This window comes from Anomaloglossus baeobatrachus, unplaced genomic scaffold, assembly GCF_048569485.1.
Source record: "Anomaloglossus baeobatrachus isolate aAnoBae1 unplaced genomic scaffold, aAnoBae1.hap1 Scaffold_2424, whole genome shotgun sequence".
In the NCBI taxonomy this organism is placed as follows: Eukaryota; Metazoa; Chordata; class Amphibia; order Anura; family Aromobatidae; genus Anomaloglossus; species Anomaloglossus baeobatrachus.
Window position 1 is genome coordinate 133306 of NW_027442054.1, and position 21804 is coordinate 155109.

At 46.5% G+C, this 21804-nt stretch overlaps 1 protein-coding gene across 1 annotated transcript in view; it reads right to left on the reverse strand.

Moving 5' to 3' along the window:
• Positions 1–259: 259 nt before the first annotated feature.
• The window catches only part of LOC142262029 (uncharacterized), a 111507-nt gene continuing 89962 nt past the window's right edge, over positions 260–21804 (reverse strand). The window contains exon 7 of the mRNA XM_075332152.1: positions 260–2879. Coding sequence (XP_075188267.1) covers positions 1186–2879 — 1694 coding nt within the window. The 3' untranslated portion in view covers positions 260–1185. The remainder of the gene's footprint in view (positions 2880–21804) is intronic.

Consider the following 21804-nt stretch of genomic DNA (forward strand, 5'->3'; position numbering starts at 1 on the left):
CACTCAGGATCCCTCAGACTGCTAGGCTTTTCCCCTGGTACTCACCACCAACATAGCACCATTTTCAGGTGGCTTCCTCTGTCAGTCCTGCACTAGACCCCACCGGTTTCATGTACCTCTCTCGGCCCCCAGCATTGGAATTTCTAGGAGACGTCAACTAACATCAGCCAGTACGTCTGACGTCAGCTAATGACAAAAAAAGAAAAAGCGATCAGACATCCTTAATGCAAAAAATTGTTTATTAAGTTATAGAAGGTGATACAGTGGGGGTGGAAAATGTGACCACACCGTCAGAAAAAGGGCACACAATTCCCATAGCAAGTGTAATTGCTAAATGTTAAAGTATACATAGATATTAATGAAGGTATAAATTACAATACCGGAAAATGGTAATCCAGGCAGGCACAGATTATATAAAAAATTGCAAATGCTAAGTATATCGGAAGTAATATAAACAGCCCAAGAATTAAACTGAAATGTGTACAAAAATGACCACCTATGGTAGATTTACATCAAAGGATCTGGGAATGTAAATTGCAATGTGCTAACAGAGTGTTTAATGGCACTGATTAAATGCAACTATATATTCCATATTAGTAACCAGAGCCCTTGGTGTGATAAATGTCGTATTATTCCAAATCATACAGAAGGGATCATATGTAAATAGACTGTACAGGGAATAGAATATACTATCATCTAAGATAGTAAACAGAGATCCGCTTACAAGGTTCGATGCAGAGAGCAAACCAGACCGCGTAATCCTGCACTGCAAAAAAGTGTTGCCGGTATTGATAGAGAATAGTGACCAACCGACGGGCATTTTAGCGTGAGCCTTCGTCAGGGAGTGACTTCATGTGCATGAACGTTAGCATAAAAAGGTCCAGTGTCCAATCAGTGCATGACCCGCCAGAGATTGATGCATGAGCGTCCCTGGAAGCAGGCCCGCCCACCCACCGCACCACATGGGGCTCCGGGGCACGTGGAAATCACAAGATCACGGCGGCCCAGTACATAGAGATGCAGTGCACAGATGGAGGAGACCGCAAGAGAACTGCGCATGCATACCAGGCAGATCACGGCCGATGGGACAAATGCATTACAACAATTTGGAAGCATTCCATCTACTGATCTAAGGCAAGAGTTTACTGCTATAACATTTCCCACATTTTTAAACAAACATGTCTTTTACCTTGTGTGAATTTTCATGTGTCTAACAAAAGTGAATCTGTGAGCAAAGCATTTCCCACATGCTGAACATGAAAATGGCTTCTCCCCTGTGTGAGTGCTTATATGCTTATCAAGATGTGATTTCCGAATAAAACATTTCCCACATTCTGAACATGAAAATGGCTTCTCTCCTGTGTGAGTGCTTATATGCCTATCAAGATGTGATTTCCGAAGAAAACATTTCCCACATTCTGAACATGAAAATGGCTTCTCCCCTGTGTGAGATTGTATATGCTGATCAAGATGTTTTTTCAAAATAAAACATTTCCCACATTCTGAACATGAAAATGGCTTCTCCCCTGTGTTAGATTTTAGATGCGTATTAAGCTCTGATTTTCGAATAAAACATTTCCCACAATCTGAACATAAAAATGGCTTCTCCCCGGTGTGAGTATTTATATGGTCATAAAGCTGTGATTTCCAACAATAACATTTCCCACATTCTGAACATGAAAATGGCTTCTCCCCTGTGTGAGATTGTATATGCTGATCAAGATGTTTTTTCTGAATAAAACATTTCCCACATTCTGAACATGAAAATGGCTTCTCCCCTGTGTGAGATTTTAGATGCACATTAAGCTCTGATTTCCGAATAAAACATTTCCCACAATCTGAACATAAAAATGGCTTCTCCCCGGTGTGAGTATTTATATGGTCATAAAGCTGTGACTTCCAACAATAACATTTCCCACATTCTGAACATGAAAATGGCTTCTCCCCTGTGTGAGATTTTAGATGCACATTAAGCTCTGATTTCCGAATAAAACATTTCCCACAATCTGAACATAAAAATGGCTTCTCCCCTGTGTGAGTTTTTATATGGTCATCAACCTCTGATTTCCTAATAAAACATTTCCCACATTCTGAACAAGAAAATAGCTTCTCCCCTGTGTGAGTTTTTATATGCATATTAAGGGATGATTTCCAACTAAAACATTTCCCACATTCTGAACATGAAAATGGCTTCTCCCCTGTGTGAGTTTTTATATGCCGATTAAGATGTGATTTCCAAATAAAACATTTCCCACATTCTGAACATAAAAATGGCTTTTCTCCGGTGTGAGTTTTTATATGGTCATAAAGCTCTGATTTCCAACTATAACATTTCCCACATTCTGAACATGAAAATGGCTTTTCCCCCGTGTGAGTTCTTACATGCACATTAAGCTCTGATTTCCAACTAAAACATTTCCCACATTCTGAACAAGAAAATGACTTCTCCCCTGTGTGAGTTTTTCTATGCCTATCAAGCTGTGATTTCCAACTAAAACATTTCCCACATTCTGAACATGAAAATGGCTTCTCCCTTGTGTGAGTTTTTAGATGAACTTCAAGCTGTGATTTCAAAGTAAAACATTTTCCACATTCTGGGCATGACAATGGTTTTCCTTTGTGAATTATTTTGTGTGAAATTAGAGCTGACTTTTGGGTAAAACACTTTCTACATTGATTACATGAATACGGCTTCTCCCCCATGTGAGCTCTTTGTTGTTTAACACCCTTTCTGTGGCTTTTATTTTGTTGAACATTCTGCAGTAAATCAACACATTGTTTAGAAGCAGCAGATGACGGATCCTGGGTGTAAAGGACTGAGGGTAGATCTGGGACAATGACTTGCTCTTCATATGTATTCTGTATAATGCCACAATCATCTGTGAAAAGAATAAAACAGATTTTATAAAATTTGCCCCTTCAATGACCAACAACACAAGCTACCCCTACACTAACTCCAGACACACTGCGCACAAGATGGCATCTGTGGATTTATTTTTTTTTGGGGGGGGGGTTTCTCCTGCTGCTCCTTTTCCTACCATATCCACAGACTCAACATGCAATTCTTAACCATAATGGTTGGAGGGCCCTCACTCATACATTTTGAAAGGTCCTCTTTCATACATTTGGAAAGGCCCACAGGTGGCCCTCTACCAGAAATTTTGGAGGGTCCTGCCTCTAGTTCCTTTCATCCTGGTCTGAATTACCCACCCCATGAGTCCCAAGCTGGAAGCACTGCCTCGGTGAAGCAGCAACAAGCTCTGTTTAAATGACTGCCTTTAGATGATAAATCGCACACTGCAGCAGAGTTGTTGAGAGGTCCAATAGACGAGACAGATCTGTGTCTCTTGCAATCCGAACCAACAACCAGCCATGGTCGTGTGTGTTAACATGCCTGTAAACTGGTGGTGGCTCTGAAGCCTAGGAAGCTCGCACATGCAGCATGCACCATGCCTAGACCACATGCTCAACTTCGTGGTTCAGCAGTTTATGAAAAACGAGCCCAATTTGCCAGAGCTACTTGTAAAGGTACGCTGTGTGTGCGCCCATTTCAACCAATCCACTCCGGCTTCCACTTGTCTGGCAGGGCTTCAGCAGCGGTTGCAAATGGCAGCTTAGCGACAGCTGTGTGACTTGACCACGCTGGAACTCCACATTGCACATGTACTTGCCAAGGCTTTCTGCCAACAGAAGGCATTAGTTGAATACCAGATACAGCTTAATAATTTTTATTTATATAGCGCCAAATATATTCCATCGCACTTTATAATACCAGCTCCAACATGAGGTATTTCTGTCAGCCCCCACACATAAAAAATGACTCATGAACATGTATGTCTGAAATCTGTGACTTTCTACAAAAAATTGAGCGAACAACGAAGATGGGGTGATGATGAAGCCATAATCAGCATAACCATCCCGCTTTGGTGCCTCCTCAAATGCTTCATGCTCCCAATTAAAAAAGCTTTGCATGTGGGCCAGGTGGAGAGGGAGGAAGAAAGTACAGAGTGCTACATGCTTGCCAATCCCCTGTCCAGGCACAGATGACACCTGCCAGGCACCAGACATTGCACATTCACAAGCACCATCAGCAACATTGTCAGACGTTTTTCCCAGCCCAGCATTCAAGTAGCCGTAATCCAGGACTTGACATGGAAATAAAAATATACAGCTAGCCAAACAAGCACCCACCCACAGGACTAAACACTAAACGGGCATATTTACAGACTCTTTGCCCTGGAAATGTGGCCATTTAGGCTACTGGACACTGATGCTTGCCGCAACGATACGGCAGCGGCTGGCCTTCGGGACTTACTCCCCAGTGCAACTATTTTTTGCCCTACAACAGCACGTATATTATAACTAGATGAGTGAACCTTTCAGGGTTCGGTTCGCAGAGCCTAACCAAACATACGGTACATTAGTCGAACAAAACTCTGAACCTTTATCAAACCTTTCTGAACCCCACTAAATTCAAAGGGAGTCAGCGTCGGTGATATTTCCTCCTTTAGTACTTTATAGAATTCCCCATTGAACCCGTCAGGCCCCGGTGCTTTATGTATACTCAGTTCTCCTATTGTTGTTTGCACTTCCTCTATTGTGATGTCCGCATTCAGTCTAGTCAGTTCGTCCTCGGTTATTTGTGTAAGTCCTAATGTCTTTAGCCACTCCCTCGCTCCTTCTCCATTTTCATCCCCCTTACTATATAGTTTGGCATAGTATTCCCCCAAGATCTGGTTGATCTCCTGCGGATTCGTCGATTTGATCCCATCCTGTCTTGTCATACTAGCTATTAACGTCAACGGTCGTCTTCCCTTTGCCAGGTTAGCCAGCAGTTTACCTGCCTTATTGCCAAATCGGTGCAAGTCAACCTCCTGCTGAGACCTTACTAGTTCTTCTCGTTTTCCTACCCACATGTCAAACTCTTGTTTTGCTTCCTTCCACTCTTCTTTTGCTTTTTGGGATTTGTTTTCTAGGTACCTTGTGTATTTCTCTCTCAAACTAGTGCTTGCCTCCTGGTAATGTTTTTGCGTCTGTTTCCTGATTTTGGCTACATGCCCCATCAGTCTCCCCCTTAATACTACTTTCGCTGTTTCCCAGAATAGCATTGCCTCTTCCTCGTGCCCGCTGTTAGTGCCGCAATATTCCTCCCACCACTCCTTTAATGTATTAATAAAATCTTTATCTTTGAGTAAGAATGATGGAAATCTCCATATATAATCCGAGCCCCTCTGTATTCTGTCATTTAAGTCTAAGGTCACCGGGCTGTGGTCGGATATAACCATGTTCTCTATGTCTACATCCTTGACCCTGTGCCAGAGTCTTTGGTCTACTAACATAAAGTCAATCCTTGACCATGCTTCGTGTGGGTGTGAGTAGTGTGTAAATTCACGTTCATATGGGAGTTGCGTTCTCCAACTGTCCTGCAGATTTGTGTCTTCTAGTAATTTGGCCATCAAACCCTTTGTATTCCTACTCTGCCTACCTTGTTCCTTGCCATACCTCCTATCCTCCTCTTTCGAAACTACTGCATTAAAATCTCCCCCCACTATCTTATTTGGTTCTACATCCACTCCCAATTTGTTGGTGATAAAGTCAAAGAAGGCTTTTTGTTTGTTATTAGGGGCGTATATATTGTGCATGCTAAACTCTCTCAGTGGGCTAGTTAATTTGATATGTATGTACCTCCCACCATCATCACTGTCTTGGGACACTATTTCGTGAGTAAAGTGTTTGTTTATTAAGATCATTACCCCTGCCTTCCTTCCCTGGGATCCTGACCCGACTACCGCCCCCACCCATAATTTTTGCATATGAAAAAAATCCCCTTTTTGCAGGTGGGTCTCCTGCAGTAGTGCGATATCTACCTTCAGTCTTTTAAGGTATCGTAATATCATCATGCGCTTATGTGGAGACTTCAAACCTTTTACGTTCCAAGTGACTAATTTAACCATTATCCCAACATCTCGGGACATTTATGTCGCTATATGTTCTCACTTGTGTTGTGTGTGTCTTGGCGCCTTTCCCTGGTCTTTTCCCTGCCTTAACTCCGCTGTGTACTGACAACTATGTATTGCCTGGGCGCAACCTTGTGTCCCCTTCTTGGCATTAACTATAAACCTGTTGGCTACCCCCCAACTACCCTCAGTTGTCTTTCGGTGTGCTTATAGCGTTGCTTTCCCTGAACCCAACTATTCAACCTAAATCTATTGTCAACTAACAACCCCTCAACTGTCCCCCCCATTACAATCAATCGTCTCATCACTTCCATTTTTTCTGTGATGCTCCTGGCTCTGCAATCCCCTCTCAGCCCCGTAATTAACATTTACATATAGTTTGTCCCCCATTGTTCTGTTATCTAACACACCAGAGCAAGGCCTTCCTGGTCAATAGCCGTGCCAGTATACAATACTCCCTCCCTCATTGCCCATACCTATTATTTGCTGCCTCTGGTCTCAATTTCACTTCACCTCCCATCAGCATAAGTGACCTGGCTACCAGAAGAGCGATCAGTAGATACTAAAGAGAGAGAAACACGGTCCCCCATAGATGTTAGGATCCCCTACACCCCCGAGGGGGCAGGGCACCTTGGTCCATATAGATTGAAGAGGCGAGGGGAACTGAAGAGAAAGAGAAAAGAAAGGAAAAGCCTACAAGAGAAAAAAAAGGAGGAAAAGAAAAAGAAAGCACAAGGGAGATGGGAAATGAAAGTGGAAAAGGAAGTGAAAAATATAAAGGGAAGTGGGAGAGAAAGTAGGAAGTGGAAAAGGAAGTGGAAGAGGAAGAGGAAGTAGGAAGTGGAAGTTGGAAGTAGGAAGTGGAAGAGGAAATAGGAAGTGGAAGTGGAAGAGAAAGTGGAAGAGGAAGTGGGAAGTTGAAGAGGAAGTGAAAGAGGAAGTAGAAGAGGAGGTGAAAGAGGAAGTGGAAGAGGGAGTAGAAGTGGAAAAGGAAGTGGGAAGTGAAAGAGGAAGTGGGACAGGAAGTGGAAGTAGGAAGTGGAAGAGGAAGTGGAAGTAAGTAGGAAGTGAAAGAGGAAGTAGGAAGTGGAAGAGGAAGTGGAAGTAGGAGGTGGAAGTGGAAGAGGAAGTGGAAGTAGGAATTAGAAGAGGAAGTGGAAAAAGAAGTAGGAAGAGGTAGATGGGGTGGAAGAGGAAGTGTAAGAGAAGTGGAAGAGGAAGTAGGAAGTGAAAGAGGTAGTGAAAGGGGAAGCAGGAAGCGGAAGGGGAGGTGGAAGAGGAAGTAGGAAGTGGAAGCAGAAAGTAAAAATGCAATAATAAACAGTAGATGTTACTCATCCCCTGCATTCCGTCAGTCCCCTCTCTCTTGGGCCCCTCAGTTCAGTTCAAAATATCGATTCTTCTCCTTGCAGCCTCTCTCATGGCGCTCCCTTTTTCTGGTTTCCAGGCTAACGCGACAGCGACCTCCTTGCTTTTGGACTTCCTGCATGTATCGCCTTCCCCTCCATCCAGTCGTTCCGGCCCGATGCCCGGCTCTCCTCTCTTCCTTGCCGAGTATGTTGCCTCTCCGGGAAGTCCTCCGTCTGGTTTCTGTTCTCCATCTCCTCCATCCATCTCTCCCCCTCACTCAAGTCTTTCGTTGCAAAAAGGGATCCATCACGTCTTGTTACTCTTAGTATTGCAGGATACAGCAGTTGGAATTTTATGCCTTTACGATACAGCGCGGTACAAATCTTACTAAAGGCTTTCCTTTTGCGTGTAACCTCCGCCGAGTAGTCCCCGAAGATCAGCACTTTATGCCTTTGTAAAGACAGTGGGTTCCTCCTTCCTCTAAACGCTCGCAGTATCTCTTCTTTGTCTTTGTATTCCAAGTATTTTATTATCACTTGGCGCGGCCTGGCTGGTCCCGTCACTCCCGTGCTGTCTTCCTTCCCATTTGTTCCTCCTGTGCCTGGACGCTCTCTTACAGGGCCCACTCTGTGCGCTCTTTCCACCCTGCATTTGTGCATTAGACCTAGCGGCTTGGGGAGCTCTGCTTCACATATGTTGTCCAATTGCCGCATACTTATAGATTCCGGCAGTCCCACCAGCCTTAAATTGCTTCTTCTGGAGCGATTTTCCAGGTCCTCTAGTTTGTCTCTCATGGCCTGGGATCCCTCCACCATCTCCTGCAGCTGCCCCTTTAATGCTGTCACCTCGTCCTCTGTGTCAGAGATTCTTTGCTCCATCTCTGACATCCTGGCTCCCTGCTGTGTGATCTGTTCCTTTAAGGGTGCTAGCACTGCCCCCACCATGGCCTCTAGAGAGTCTTTGATCTTGTCTGCCAGGTGCACTGCCACTGCTCCAGCCAGACGGTCATAATCAATTTGCAGGCCTGGGAACTGGTTGTGCTGCTGGGCTGCCTGTTGCTCGTGCTGCTGGGCTGTCTGCTACTCGTGGTGCTGGGCTGTCTGCTGCTCGTGGTGCTGGGCTGTCTGCTGCTCGTGGTGCTGGGCTGTCTGCTGCTCGTGGTGCTGGGCTGTCTGCTGCTCGTGGTGCTGGGCTGCCTGCTACTCGTGGTGCTGGGCTGCCTGCTGCTCGTGGTGCTGGGCTGTCTGCTGCTCGTGGTGCTGGGCTGTCTGCTGCTCATGCTGCTGGGCTGTCTGCTGTGCATGTTGCTGAGCTCTCCGTTGTTCTCTCAGCTGCTCCCCCTCCTCCTCCTCCATCCGTCCCCGCTCACCTCCCTGCATACCGCCGCGGCCCGCGGCCGCCATTTTGCGCTCCATGTGCACTTCTCTCTCTGCAGCACCCTGCTCCAGCTGTCTGCCGCTGCTCCGGAGGAGGTACCGCTCCATGCACGGTCACCTCCTGCTCCTCGCCTCCCATTCGCCGCCTCCTCCTGCGGCCGTGGGGCTCTTGTAGTCGTTGTGTGGGGCTGAGGAACGTGCGGAGCTCTGTCTCCCGGGTCCTCACATCACAGCGCCGGAACCGGAAGTCCATGGTTATGTTTTAAGTGAAAAATCAAAATGTTCAAGTGACAGATTCACAAACTTTATTGCCGCCATCTTACGATAGTACCAGTAATAGATATGTCTAGTTTGTGCCTGCCAAAATCCTGATTATTGTGATGTTTGTTATAATTGTGGAGGACAAAGACCTCATTCACTGCCTGCTATAGCTCACAGCCCCTCCCATTGCCCCCCTTTGCCTATTGCTGTTTCTGACATCACTAAATGTCTTCCTCCAACTGTGCCCCATTGTCCTCCTTTGGGAGTTATTACATCCGGTTCTAATCAAACCCCTCCTTTGTATGCTGGAATGCTAACTGGTTTACAGCCATTACAAGTAACACCCCTGGCTCCATCCGTAGCTTCTGCCCCTCCCATTACACCCATAGTGTCCCAGCATGGCAGCACTCCCGGAAGTCAGGTGCCTGGAACTTCCTGTGGCGGCCATCTTGCTACACCCACTGATGGCAATACACCTCATAAGCCACAACTACTTTGTCCACTCATCACCCCAGCCGGCACCTATTATAGCCCGGTGCCTGAACCTGGTTTAGTTTGTCCCAATCTTTCAGCATCCTCAGTGGCACCTCCAGTTCTGAAACCTCATAGGCCCCCACCACATATTACCCATTCTGTACTGTCACATGAGCTTATTGATCTTGATCCACCCGGACAGGAGGGTGTACCTTATGCACAGGACGGTGTGGCTTATGATAATTTGATAACCCCCATACGGATGGAGGATCACAGAATTCATTTTCTACAGAATCTGAGGAGTGGGACCCTGTCTTTCAGCGCTATTATGCCTGTGCCAATGGCACCCTCCTCCTCTCAGTTGGAAAAGGAAACATCACTACCATGTCTGTAGGAGCCGTGGTTAATCCTGCCAACGGCTACCTGGGCCACAGAGGTGGCCTAGCTGCCCGTATAGTCAAGGCTGGGGGCGAATCTATTCAACGTGACTCAGAAGCCCTAGTACGTACACAAGGCCCTGTCCAACCGGGAGGCATTGCTATTACAAGCCCTGGCAACCTGCCCTGCAATCTAGTTATTCATGCAGTTGGCCCACTCTATGATTCCAACCAACATGACACCAGTTGCCGGATCCTCCGAGAGGCAGTCAAAGCAGCCATCCTACATGCTTCCCAGACCTCTCAGACCCAGATGCCTTTACGGTCAATAGCCTTGCCCCCCGTTTCAGCTGGAGTTTTCGGATTCCCTATCAGAGTTTGTGCAAACGAGATCGTTAAAACCATAATGCCCCTAATCCATGACCAGACGTTGAATTTACAAGAAATTCGTCTAGTTGGGAGTTTGGAAGCGACTGTTAAGGCACTCCTGGATGCCCTTCAAGGATATGTTCGCCCATCCAAACCCACTACCATCTCCAGGAGATTACCTATTATGGTTGAAGATTGCAAGTGATGATCAAGCACCAGTCCGGACACAGAAAGCCATACTTAACAAGGATGACCCAGAACCCTTGATGTACATAAAGTTAACTACTGGACAGGCATCCACCTTAGTCTCCACACTGCCAGACCCAGAGACCCAACCTATGCCATTCTACCGCCATATCGTACAAATCCAGAAGATGTACGCAGCTACATGGCAAGATTTAATGTCACTGGCCCAAATTAAAGCAGGAGACTCCTATTGGCCAGTCATGGAAGGTGCCCTGAATGATTCTCGCCTGTCTTCTGAAGAAACCTAGCAATCCGGTGTCACTTTTTGCGAATAGTTGAAATCCTGGGCACAAGACCATTTATCTGATCAAGCTACTAGCCTTAAGGATGTGATTCAAGAACAAGCAGAGTCAGTTGAAAAGTACACTTCCAGACACACAGATGTTAGCAGACCTCGGATTCTCACAACAAATTAAGCCTCAGGCTCAGCTTCTGTCACAAGCCTTTGTCGCTAGTCTGAGAGAGGAGCTTAGGAATAATATAATGAAGACTCGCCCTGAAATTGAGAATACCACCATGACCGATGCTATTATTATAGCAAAGAGCTTCCAGAAGAATATGAAGCCCTCCAAGAAGGCAATGGTTGTCCTGATGGAAGAGGACTCTGAGGACCCTCAGTACGTCATGTCTAATGTATCACCATTTCCTGCGCAAGTGTACCCTCCCGCCATCCATCAGGCTACAGCCGAACCTTCACCACAATTTCAAAACTACCCTGACCAGAGAGGAATCAGAGGCCCTTGCTTCCGGTGCGGAAGAGAAGGACATATCAAACGTGATTGTCGAGTGCCACCTAACAGGTGTTACTCTCGGAATGGCGATAGACGACAACTAAGGAGACAATATCTGGAACCTCAAAAAGCTGTCCAAAACCAGGTCCAATTACAGCCACAATGATGGTCAGGCACGCCTGAACCTGCCATGGCTTCTACTGTTGAGGATAAGAATTTAGTATAAAAAAATACTTAATTCAGCCATTTCATAGACTCAGGTATATAGTTCAGTAGATGTAAACTAACACACATATTTATGTATGCTTTTGTTCCTTACTAACATGTATATATGTATATTGCATATTTAGTGATTTTCCTTAAACACAGTATATATCAGTATATGTAACTTGAAGATGGCTGCCGCATCCCGTTTGCACATGGGACGATGGACAAAGGAATTCCTAAAAGTCAGAACTGACCCAATCAAGAAGAGGATGTGCAGATCTCTCTACGTCATGAAGCCCTGTCCTACGATACTTGATTGGACTAAAACTTTTGTTTACACCCCCTTACTGCTCGGTCTAGGGGCTTTTTCAAAGAATAAAGTTCAGTTGCCTCAGTGCCAGTCATGGAGATAGATGTATAAATCCAAAAATGGAAATAAGAGATCCATATCTACCAAACAAAGCATATAAACCTACACTAGGCCTGCATTATTGTATGGTGTATCAAAGAAACACACATAAATCCAAAGATTTGCAAATTTTATTAACATGATATTAACAGACATCAAAAGTTAATCACATAATTAGAGACGGATATCAAAAAACACAGTAAAAAGTTTTTTTCCCCCTTTAAAAACACAGAAAAAAAACCCTGGAACAGTGTGGTATTAAAGCTAGTGCATAGTAGTGGTCATGAAAAAATATACTATAATCATTTGAGTACATCAAACATGATATTACAAACCTGACAATCCAGCAGAAATGAACAGACTATAAAATGCCAAAATTTAAAGTGACAGTGCCATGCAAATACATATACATAGTACATAAAAGGGAACATTGCAGATTAAATATAATTATACATAGATTTCTGCAATGAAAAGTTCACATATCGCCCCTATGCAAATTTGCCCACACTCAGGTTAGTATAACCCCAAAATACACCATAGCATCCTGCCACCCAGGAGGGGGAAAAAGACCAAACCGAATGCTGCTGGAAGCAATCTGAAAAGTTTGTGAGACCACTACCTGGAGAACCACACTGCCCAGCACCTCTACGCGCGTTTCACACTTGCTTCGTCAGGAGGTGCTGTGACAGGGAGATGGTCATCATTATATGGTGCTGGACTCACCTGAGGCCCATTACTGGCGCGCAGTGCATGGCGGCGGCCATGCCGCCCACTCCAGCCGGAGTGGAGGGGAGGGACAGACACCAACACACAGAGCACGCATAAGCATCAGCGCGCCCAGCACCATCTTAGGTGAGGGCAGTAGTATTGGCAAATCACCATAAATCAGGAATTTACTACAGGCGGAATAACAACTCGCAACAGTACCAAAAGAAAGGCCAATCAATCTGAAAGTGGAGGCAAAGATCGCGGGACTAAAGATAAAGATAATCTGCAGGTGATCAATTTGTCTGATCGGTTACTCACACAGGATCAGATTGATGTTTTGCAGATGGGCCTGTCATTCTCGCCTGTTGCAAGATTTGACAGGTTTGTTGCTATTAAGGATATCCAACTGTTTGGCCGAAAGCTCCTCTTTAAGAAACATTTTTCTAGAAGGAGTGATGCTGATTGGGCCACACTATCCGTACAGGATAGAGAGGTAGTCGAACTTTTGGAATCCTTACTAGCTGAACAAGAGGAAATAACTACCTCAAAATTTCCACAATCCATCAAAAAGAAGTCCTCTGCCTTTCCCCCATTGTCAACCTGTCCCACTGTAGACTTATTCGTCAAATTGGTTACTCAAGATCTTCGCAAACTCCCTGAGATAAGATCTCATGATAATTTGAACCAAGGACAAAGAAAAGCGATTGACGAATTATCTAAAATGCAGGATATAGTGGTGAAACAGGCTGACAAGGGGGAAATGTAGTCCTCTGGCCAACCGTCAAGTATGAGGCCGAGGCCTTTAGACAGTTGAATAACCGTGACTGTTATCGGAAATTGGATGGTAATCCATCTGCAATCTTCAAATCTGAACTTGACAATATTCTTAAAAAAGCCTGTGATAACATTATTCCTGTGAGTGTTCTGGAGGGTCTTGTGAACCAATTCCCTATTGTTCCCACTATATATTTCTTACCAAAAGTTCATAAGAGCCTCCAGGACCCTCCGGGAAGGCCGATAGTCTCGGGCATTAATAGTCTATGCAAACCCGCCTGTAGATTTTTGGATCACTATTTGCAACCACTGATGTTTGACCTACCGTCTTATATTCGGGACTCAACTGACCTGTTGGTGCGGATACAGGATTTACATATGGATGATGATGCTGTAATGATGACTGCTGACGTAGAGTCATTGTATACATCTATTGCACACTCTGATGGGTTGAGGGGTGTAGAATTTTATTTGAGTACCACCTCTTTGGATTGTGATCTTGTTTCCCTCCTGCTGACCCTGTTGAAATTTATCCTCACCCACAACTTTTTCCTGTTCAAGGGGCGCTACTATCTCCAGGAGAGGGGCACTGATATGGGGGAGTCTTGTGCACCCTCGTATGCATGCCTCTTCCTGGGGTATTGGGAGCGCTCCATTCAATATCCTGACAGTGATAGGGGTTCAGTCTTGTTGTGGGTGAGGTATATAGATGACGTGTTCATGGTTTGGCAGGGTAGACAGGAGGAATTAGAGCGGTTTATGTGCTCACTTAATGTTAATAATTCTAACATAAAATTAACTTATCATTGCAGCCCTAGCTCAATAGAGTTTCTGGATGTCAGAATAATGAGGGGAGTGGACGGTTCTGTCGTGACGGATATCTTTAGAAAAGGAACAGCAGTTAACTCCCTTCTTAGTGCAAAATCATCCCATCCTCCACAAGTCATCAATTCCATACCAACAGGTCAGTTTTTGAGAGCCCGTAGGGTTTGTTCGGAATGATTTGTTCGAGGGTCAGGCAGTGGACCTTAAGAGACGGTTCAAGTCCCGCCACTATAGTGATAGGTCGATTGAATCTGGCTATGAGAGGGCAAGAAATACCTCGAAGGATAACCTTCTTAAACCGAGTATAAAAAGATCGGATCAACAAGTCAGATTCATTACGGCCTATCACTCTCAGTGGAGGGAAATGAATGAAGTTGTGGCACGCTATTGGCCTATACTCCAGTCTGACGGTGATTTAGTGAAAGTCATTTCGGCTAGGCCATCAATTACACCACGTAGGTCCAGGACCCTCAAGGACAGGATAGTGAAAAGTCACTATGTCTCACCCCCCTCTACATTCTTGGGCTTGTCAAGGGGACCCAAATGGGGTTCATTCTCCTGGGGAGATTGTGGGGCCTGTCCCCAAATGGAAAGGTCTTTCACTTTCCATGATGCATCTAATACCAAGTCCTACAAGATTGTACATAATATTAACTGCAGGACAACGTTTGTTGTCTATTGGGCAAAAATGCCCTTGCGGATTGATATATGTAGGGCTGACCTCCCGGGAATTTAGAGTTAGGGTCCTTGAACATATTAGGGACATTAAAAAAGCAGCGAAAGCTGAAACAGCAGAAGAAATTGAGGCCCTTAATAACATACTTAAGCACTTTTGAGAAAAGCATAGTTGTAATTGGCGTCTCCTCAAGTTCAGAGGGATAGATAGAGTCTATTTTGGTACGAGGGGAGGTGATCACAGGAAGGTTTTGGCCCAGAAGGAGGTAAAGTGGATCACCACACTGGAAACTGTTAAACCTCAGGGTTTGAACGATCTGGTGTCTTTTAAGCCATTCCTGTGATCGCCTTCCCTAAGGATACTGTTATTTGAATCCTGTTCTCATGCGTTTTTGGTGCGATTTTCCTTGTTCAATCGTGTTCTGTGCAATACTTGTTGCTTGAGTCTTGATCTGAGCTGCCTCCTTAAGCCCCTTGCTCTCTGTCTGATTTTTATGGTCATTATTTTAAAACTTTTCTTTTATCGGTTATCCTTATATACAGGGCTTGGTGAGAGCGGTCATTTGAAAACCTGCCATATGTGAAATTGCACATTCTTCACATCTATGATGGAATGATATCTCAGGATTTACTTGCATTAAAAAGCATATTTGATTTTGTTTTGTTTAATTTATCCTCTATAGGACGCATGGTGAGGTGCCTGGCTGTGGCTATGCAGCGCACGATTTGACCACGGAATGAATAGTATCTCTATGTTATATATGGGTGGATGAATGTCCCCTGGTATTTTTGTGCGCTGCGTCTCCATATGCTTGGCGTGAACTTATTTAGACTATGATATTATGTATTCTTACCCACTTCATGTGTCTGGGTTTATATTTATAATATGGATATTGCCTTGTATTAACATCTTTGCACAATTTGAATGTACATTCCTGATTTATGGTGATTTGCCAATACTACTGCCCTAACCTAAGATGGTGCTTGGCGCGCTGATGCTTATGCGCGCTGTGTGATGGTGTCTGTCCCTCCCCTCCAGCCGACACCCAATGAGTGAAGTGATTAGCGTGCATGCGCATCGTAACTTCCAGGACGCCGACTGGAGTGGGCGGCATGGCCGCCGCCATGCACTGCGCGCCAGTAATGGGCCTCAGGTGAGTCCAGCACCATATAATGATGACCATCTCCCTGTCACAGCACCTCCTGACGAAGCGAGTGTGAAACGCGCGTAGAGGTGCTGGGCAGTATGGTTCTCCAGGTAGTGGTCTCACAAACTTTTCAGATTGCTTCCAGCAGCATTCGGTTTGGTCTTTTTCCCCCTTCCCCCTCCTGGGTGGCAGGATGGTATGGTGTATTTTGGGGTTATACTGACCTGAGTGCGGGCAAATTGCATAGGGGCGATTGTAGAATTGAACTTTTCATTGCCGAAATCTATGTATAATTATATTTAATCTGCAATGTTCCCTTTATGTATAATATATATGTATTTGCATGGCACTGTCACTTTAAATATTGGCATTTATAGTCTGTTCATTTCTGCTGGATTGTTAGGTTTGTAACATCATGTTTGATGTACTCAAATGATTATAGTATATTTTTTCATGACCACTACTATGCACTAGCTTTAATAGCACACTGTTCCAGGATTTTTTCTGTGTTTTTAAAGGGGAAAAAAACTTTTTACTGTGTTTTTTGATATCCGTCTCTAATTATGTGATGAACTTTTGATGTCTGTTAATATCATGTTAATAAAATTTGCAAATCTTTGGATTTGTGTGTGTTTCTCTGATACACCATACAATAATGCAGGTCTAGTGTAGGTTTATATGGAGATAGATGTAACTGACTCGTTGTTCGTTATTTAGTCTCACGTGCACACATGACAATATGATTTGGAACAGCGGTCAGATCGAAAAGGGATCACTTGTGTCCCGTCCTTAACAGTTGGAGGCACTGCTGAGATTACCGTAAGAAAGATTGGTTGAATTCCTCTCTCGGATGCAGGAGGCTATTTCCCAGTATCCGTGGACCACCGACAGAGACCTGATCACTCTCAAAAAAATCGCAGGTAAGTCTCATATACAATGTATGTGAGTTTGCCTGCGAGTCGGTGGTCTTCGGCGAAAGGTTTGATCTCTGATCTGGGGGGGGTGTTGACATTATTGACCAACGGGCCTGAATCTTTCGCCGGTAGTTTAACAAAGAGACGGACCCAGACCCCATAGCATCATAGGGTTCGTGGGTCATACGATCTGACTGTCTGTATTTCTGAGTTGCATAGAGGGAGAAATCAGTAGGGCTTTCTGAGTAGCTGCTGCCCGCGATTTGTATATAGTGTATGTAGCGGACTAATATGTAATTAATCAGGCTTGTAATTTCTCTGTTTAGTTCTCAAAGAGTTGATTGTCTGTAGTTGTTGGAATCACTAGCAACAAAGAAGGAGGGTCAGTCCCCCACTGGCTGCTTAAACAGGGACAGACAGGGGGTCTGGAAACTGCGCAGCTACTCCCTGCATTCCTTCACTGAGGGAAAAGAAAAAAAAAAAAGGAGGGGGCTTGTGTGAGAGCGAAAAGGCAGAGGGAGAAAGGGAGGTCATGTGTGTTAGCAATTGCCCACACGGCTGCAGAGCAGAGGTCGAATTACTCAGCTTTTAACTGTACAGGGAGAGAGGAGGGGTCATATACCCATAGGTGCGTGGAGTGAGGAGAAAGGGGGGCTAGAGTGTGGTTGATTGTGAGAGAGGAATTCTTTAGGAGCAGCTGAAGAGGGAAGAGGAAGACAGAGTGAACTGTTTGCAGGCATGACAGTTCGTTTTGGATTGGAACAGAAACTAGTTGGCTTATGTGTTTTTTAGTATTTTCAAATTGTTTGTTTTTGAACAGAAGTGTTCTGTTATGAGGGGGTAGGTCTTCATAACGAGGCGGGAAAGGATTCCAGTTTGGGTAATTTAAAGGTGTTGGAATTAGCGGCATTCTCCTGCGTATAAAGCCAGCTTTACACCTTACAATTAGGTATGCGATCTCGTATGCGATGTGACACGCCCAGGTCGCATATGCGATTGAATGAGATTGCACATAGGTCGTTCATTTGCTGTCACACGTGCGTTAGTAGTCTATGTTAAATTGATCAATTTTGTGTGCGATCCTTTAGATCATGTGTTCTGTGACGTATGCATTGGACACCCTTTTTTTTTTTATTTATTGACTTGCCAAGCGTGTGTAATGTGTAGGGATGCGTTTTTACTATGTCATCTGCCATTCAGCTCTGCTACATGGCCGCTGACAGCAGACACAGACAGCCATGTAGCAGAGCTGAATGGCAGATGACAGCAGACACAGACAGAGCCGCACTGTCAGAATGAACTCGGGTGAACCTCACCCGACTTCATGGTCATGCTGCGGCTCTGTCTGTGTCGCGTCCTGATTAGCGGTCACCTGTGAAGGATTCACCGGTGACCGCTAAACTCCTGAGTAAGTGAATTGAGCAGCCCTCTCTCATACTCACCGATCCCCGGCTCTGCACGGCATTCACACTGCTCCGGCGGCTTTTACTGTTTTGAAAAAGCCGGCCGCCCATTAAACAATCTCGTATTCCCTGCTTACCCCGCCCACCGGCGCCTATGAATGGTTACAGTGAGACACGCCCCCACGCTGAGTGACAGGTGTCACACTGCACCCAATCACAGCAGCCGGTGGGCGTGTCTATACTGTGTAGTGAAATAAATAATTAAATAATTTAAAAAAACGGCGTGCGGTCCCCCCCAATTTTAAAACCAGCCAGATAAAGCCATACGGCTGAAGGCTGGTATTCTCAGGATGGGGAGCTCCACGTTATGGGGAGCCCCCCAGCCTAACAATATCAGCCAACAGCCGCCCAGAATTGCCGCATACATTATATGCGACAGTTCTGGGACTGTACCCGGCTCTTCCCGATTTGCCCTGGTGCGTTGGCAAATCGGGGTAATAAGGAGTTATTGGCAGCCCATAGCTGCCAATAAGTCCTAGATCAGGGGTCTCAAACTCGGCTGGGTGTATGGGCCGCACACAGGAAAAAAATAATTTGAGGGGCCGCATTCCTTTCAGGACAAAGTGACATTGGTAGTGGTACCATTTTTTCTCTCTATACACCCTTGAATCACTGTTTTTGAACATTTTTCATTTGTCCATTATAACAAATGTGTAGTGTGTAATATATTTATATTATATATATATATATATATATATATAATATATATATATATATATATATATATATATATACACACACACACTTTTTTTTACATTTTTTCCCCTCTTTATAAGTAATACAGTTTTACAATAACCACCGCATAGTAATTTTGGCCAACATCTTGTAATGTGCCCCATCTTGTTTCCCATTCTGTAAAAATGTGTGCATCCTTGTCCCATTGTAGCAATGTGCCTCAGCTCACACACACACCCCCCCCCCCACCCTGTGCAGCCTCAGCTCACACACACCCCCCCCCCCACCCTGTGCAGCCTCAGCTCACACACACACACACCCCCCCCACCCTGTGCAGCCTCAGCTCACACACACACACCCCCCCACCCTGTGCAGCCTCAGCTCACACACACCCCCCCCCTGTGCAGCCTCAGCTCACACACACACCCCCCCCACCCTGTGCAGTCTCAGCTCACACACACACACCCCCCACCCTGTGCAGCCTCAGCTCACACACCCCCCCCCCACCCTGTGCAGCCTCAGCTCACACCACCACCCCCACCCTGTGCGGCCTCAGCTCACACCACCACCCCCACCCTGTGCGGCCTCAGCTCACACCACCACCCCCACCCTGTGCGGCCTCAGCTCACACCACCACCCCCACCCTGTGCGGCCTCAGCTCACACCACCACCCCCCACCCTGTGCGGCCTCAGCTCACACCACCACCCCCACCCTGTGCAGCCTCAGCTAACACCACCACCCCCACCCTGTGCAGCCTCAGCTCACACCACCACCCCCACCCTGTGCAGCCTCAGCTCACACCACCACCCCCACCCTGTGCAGCCTCAGCTCACACCACCACCCCCACCCTGTGCAGTCTCAGCTAACACCACCACCCCCACCCTGTGCAGCCTCAGCTAACACCACCACCCCCACCCTGTGCAGCCTCAGCTCACTCCACCACCCTTACCCTGTGCAGCCTCAGCTCACACCACCACCCCCACCCTGTGCAGCCTCAGCTCACACCACCACCCCCACCCTGTGCAGCCTCAGCTCACACCACCACCCCCACCCTGTGCAGCCTCAGCTCACACCACCACCCCCACCCTGTGCAGCCTCAGCTCACACGACCACCCCCACCCTGTGCAGCCTCAGCTCACACCACCACCCCCACCCCCTGTGCAGCCTCAGCTAACACACACACACACACACTCTGTGCAGCCTCAGCCAGCAACAGAAACACACACACCACACACACACACACACGAAAACATTCTTCTCACCTGCTGTCAGCGGCATGCAGGCACGTGGACTCGGTGAAGCCTCAGCTAGCTAACAAACACACACAGACACACGCAGCCTCAGCCAGCAACAGAACCACACACACACACACGGCATGCCACACACACACTGCAGCCTCAGCCAGCAACACAGAACCCCACACACACAAAAACATTCTTCTCACCTGCTGTCAGCAGCACGCAGGCACGTGGACCCGGTAATGATCACAGCTGCTGTCACCGCTGAACTTTCGGCCGGCGCGTGCAAAGCAGTTTTCACTGCACAACAGCCACTGGCCAATCAGAGGCAAGCATCTGAGGTCATATGCAGCAGGTGCTTGCCTCTGATTGGCAGGCGGCTGTTATTGCGTTCTGCAGTGAGAACTTCACTGTGCGCGGCAAAGACAAAACTGTAGGCTGAAATAAATAACTGGCAGCTGCGGCCCCTGCACCGGTCGCCATCTTTACCATGTCCACGGGCCTGCGGGCCGCAAGAAGCCACCTGAAGGGCCGCATGCGGCCCGCGGGCCGCGTGTTTGAGACCCCTGTCCTAGATTAATCATGTCAGGCGTCTATGAGACACCCTCCATGATTAATCTGTAAATTACAGTAAATAAACACACACACACGAAAAATCCTTTATTAGAAATACAAAACACAAACATATACCCTGGTTCACCACTTTAATCAGCCCCAAAAAGCCCTCCTTGTCCGGCGTACTCCAGGATGGTCCAGCGTCGCGTCCAGCTGTGCTGCATGAAGGTGACAGGAGCTGCAGAATACACCGCCGCTCCTATCAGCTCCACACAGCAAATGAAGACAGCCGCGCGATCAGCTGAGCTGTCACTGAGGTTACCCGCTGTCACTGGATCCAGAGGTGGATGCAGCGGTGGCCGCGGGTAAGCTCAGTGACCGCTCAGCTGATCGCGCTACTCACCGCTGCTCCTCTCACCTCCACGCAGCAACTGAGGTGAGTAGCGCGATCAGCTGAGCTGTCACTGAGGTTACCCGCGGCCACCGCTGCATCCACCGCTGGATCCAGTGACAGCGGGTAACCTCAGTGACAGCTCAGCTGATCGCCGGCTGTCTTCATTTGCTGTGTGGAGGTGACCGGAGCGGCTGTGTCTGCTGCAGCTCCGGTCACCTCCATGCAGCAGCACTGGATGCGACGCTGGACCATCCTGGATTACGCCGGACAAGGAGGGCTTTTTGGGGCTGATTAAAGTGGTGAACCAGGGTATATGTTTGTGTTTTTTATTTCTAATAAAGGATTTTTTCGGGTGTGTGTGTTTATTTACTGTAATTTACAGATTAATCATGGAGGGTGTCTCATAGACGCCTGACATGATTAATCTAGGACTTATTGGCAGCTATGGGCTGCCAATAACTCCTTATTACCCCGATTTGCCAACGCACCAGGGCAAATCGGGAAGAGCCGGGTACAGTCCCAGAACTGCCGCATATAATGTATGCGGCAATTCTGGGCGGCTGTTGGCTGATATTGTTAGGCTGGGGGGCTCCCCATAACATGGAGCTCCCCATCCTGAGAATACCAGCCTTCAGCCGTATGGCTTTATCTGGCTGGTTTTAAAATTGGGGGGGACC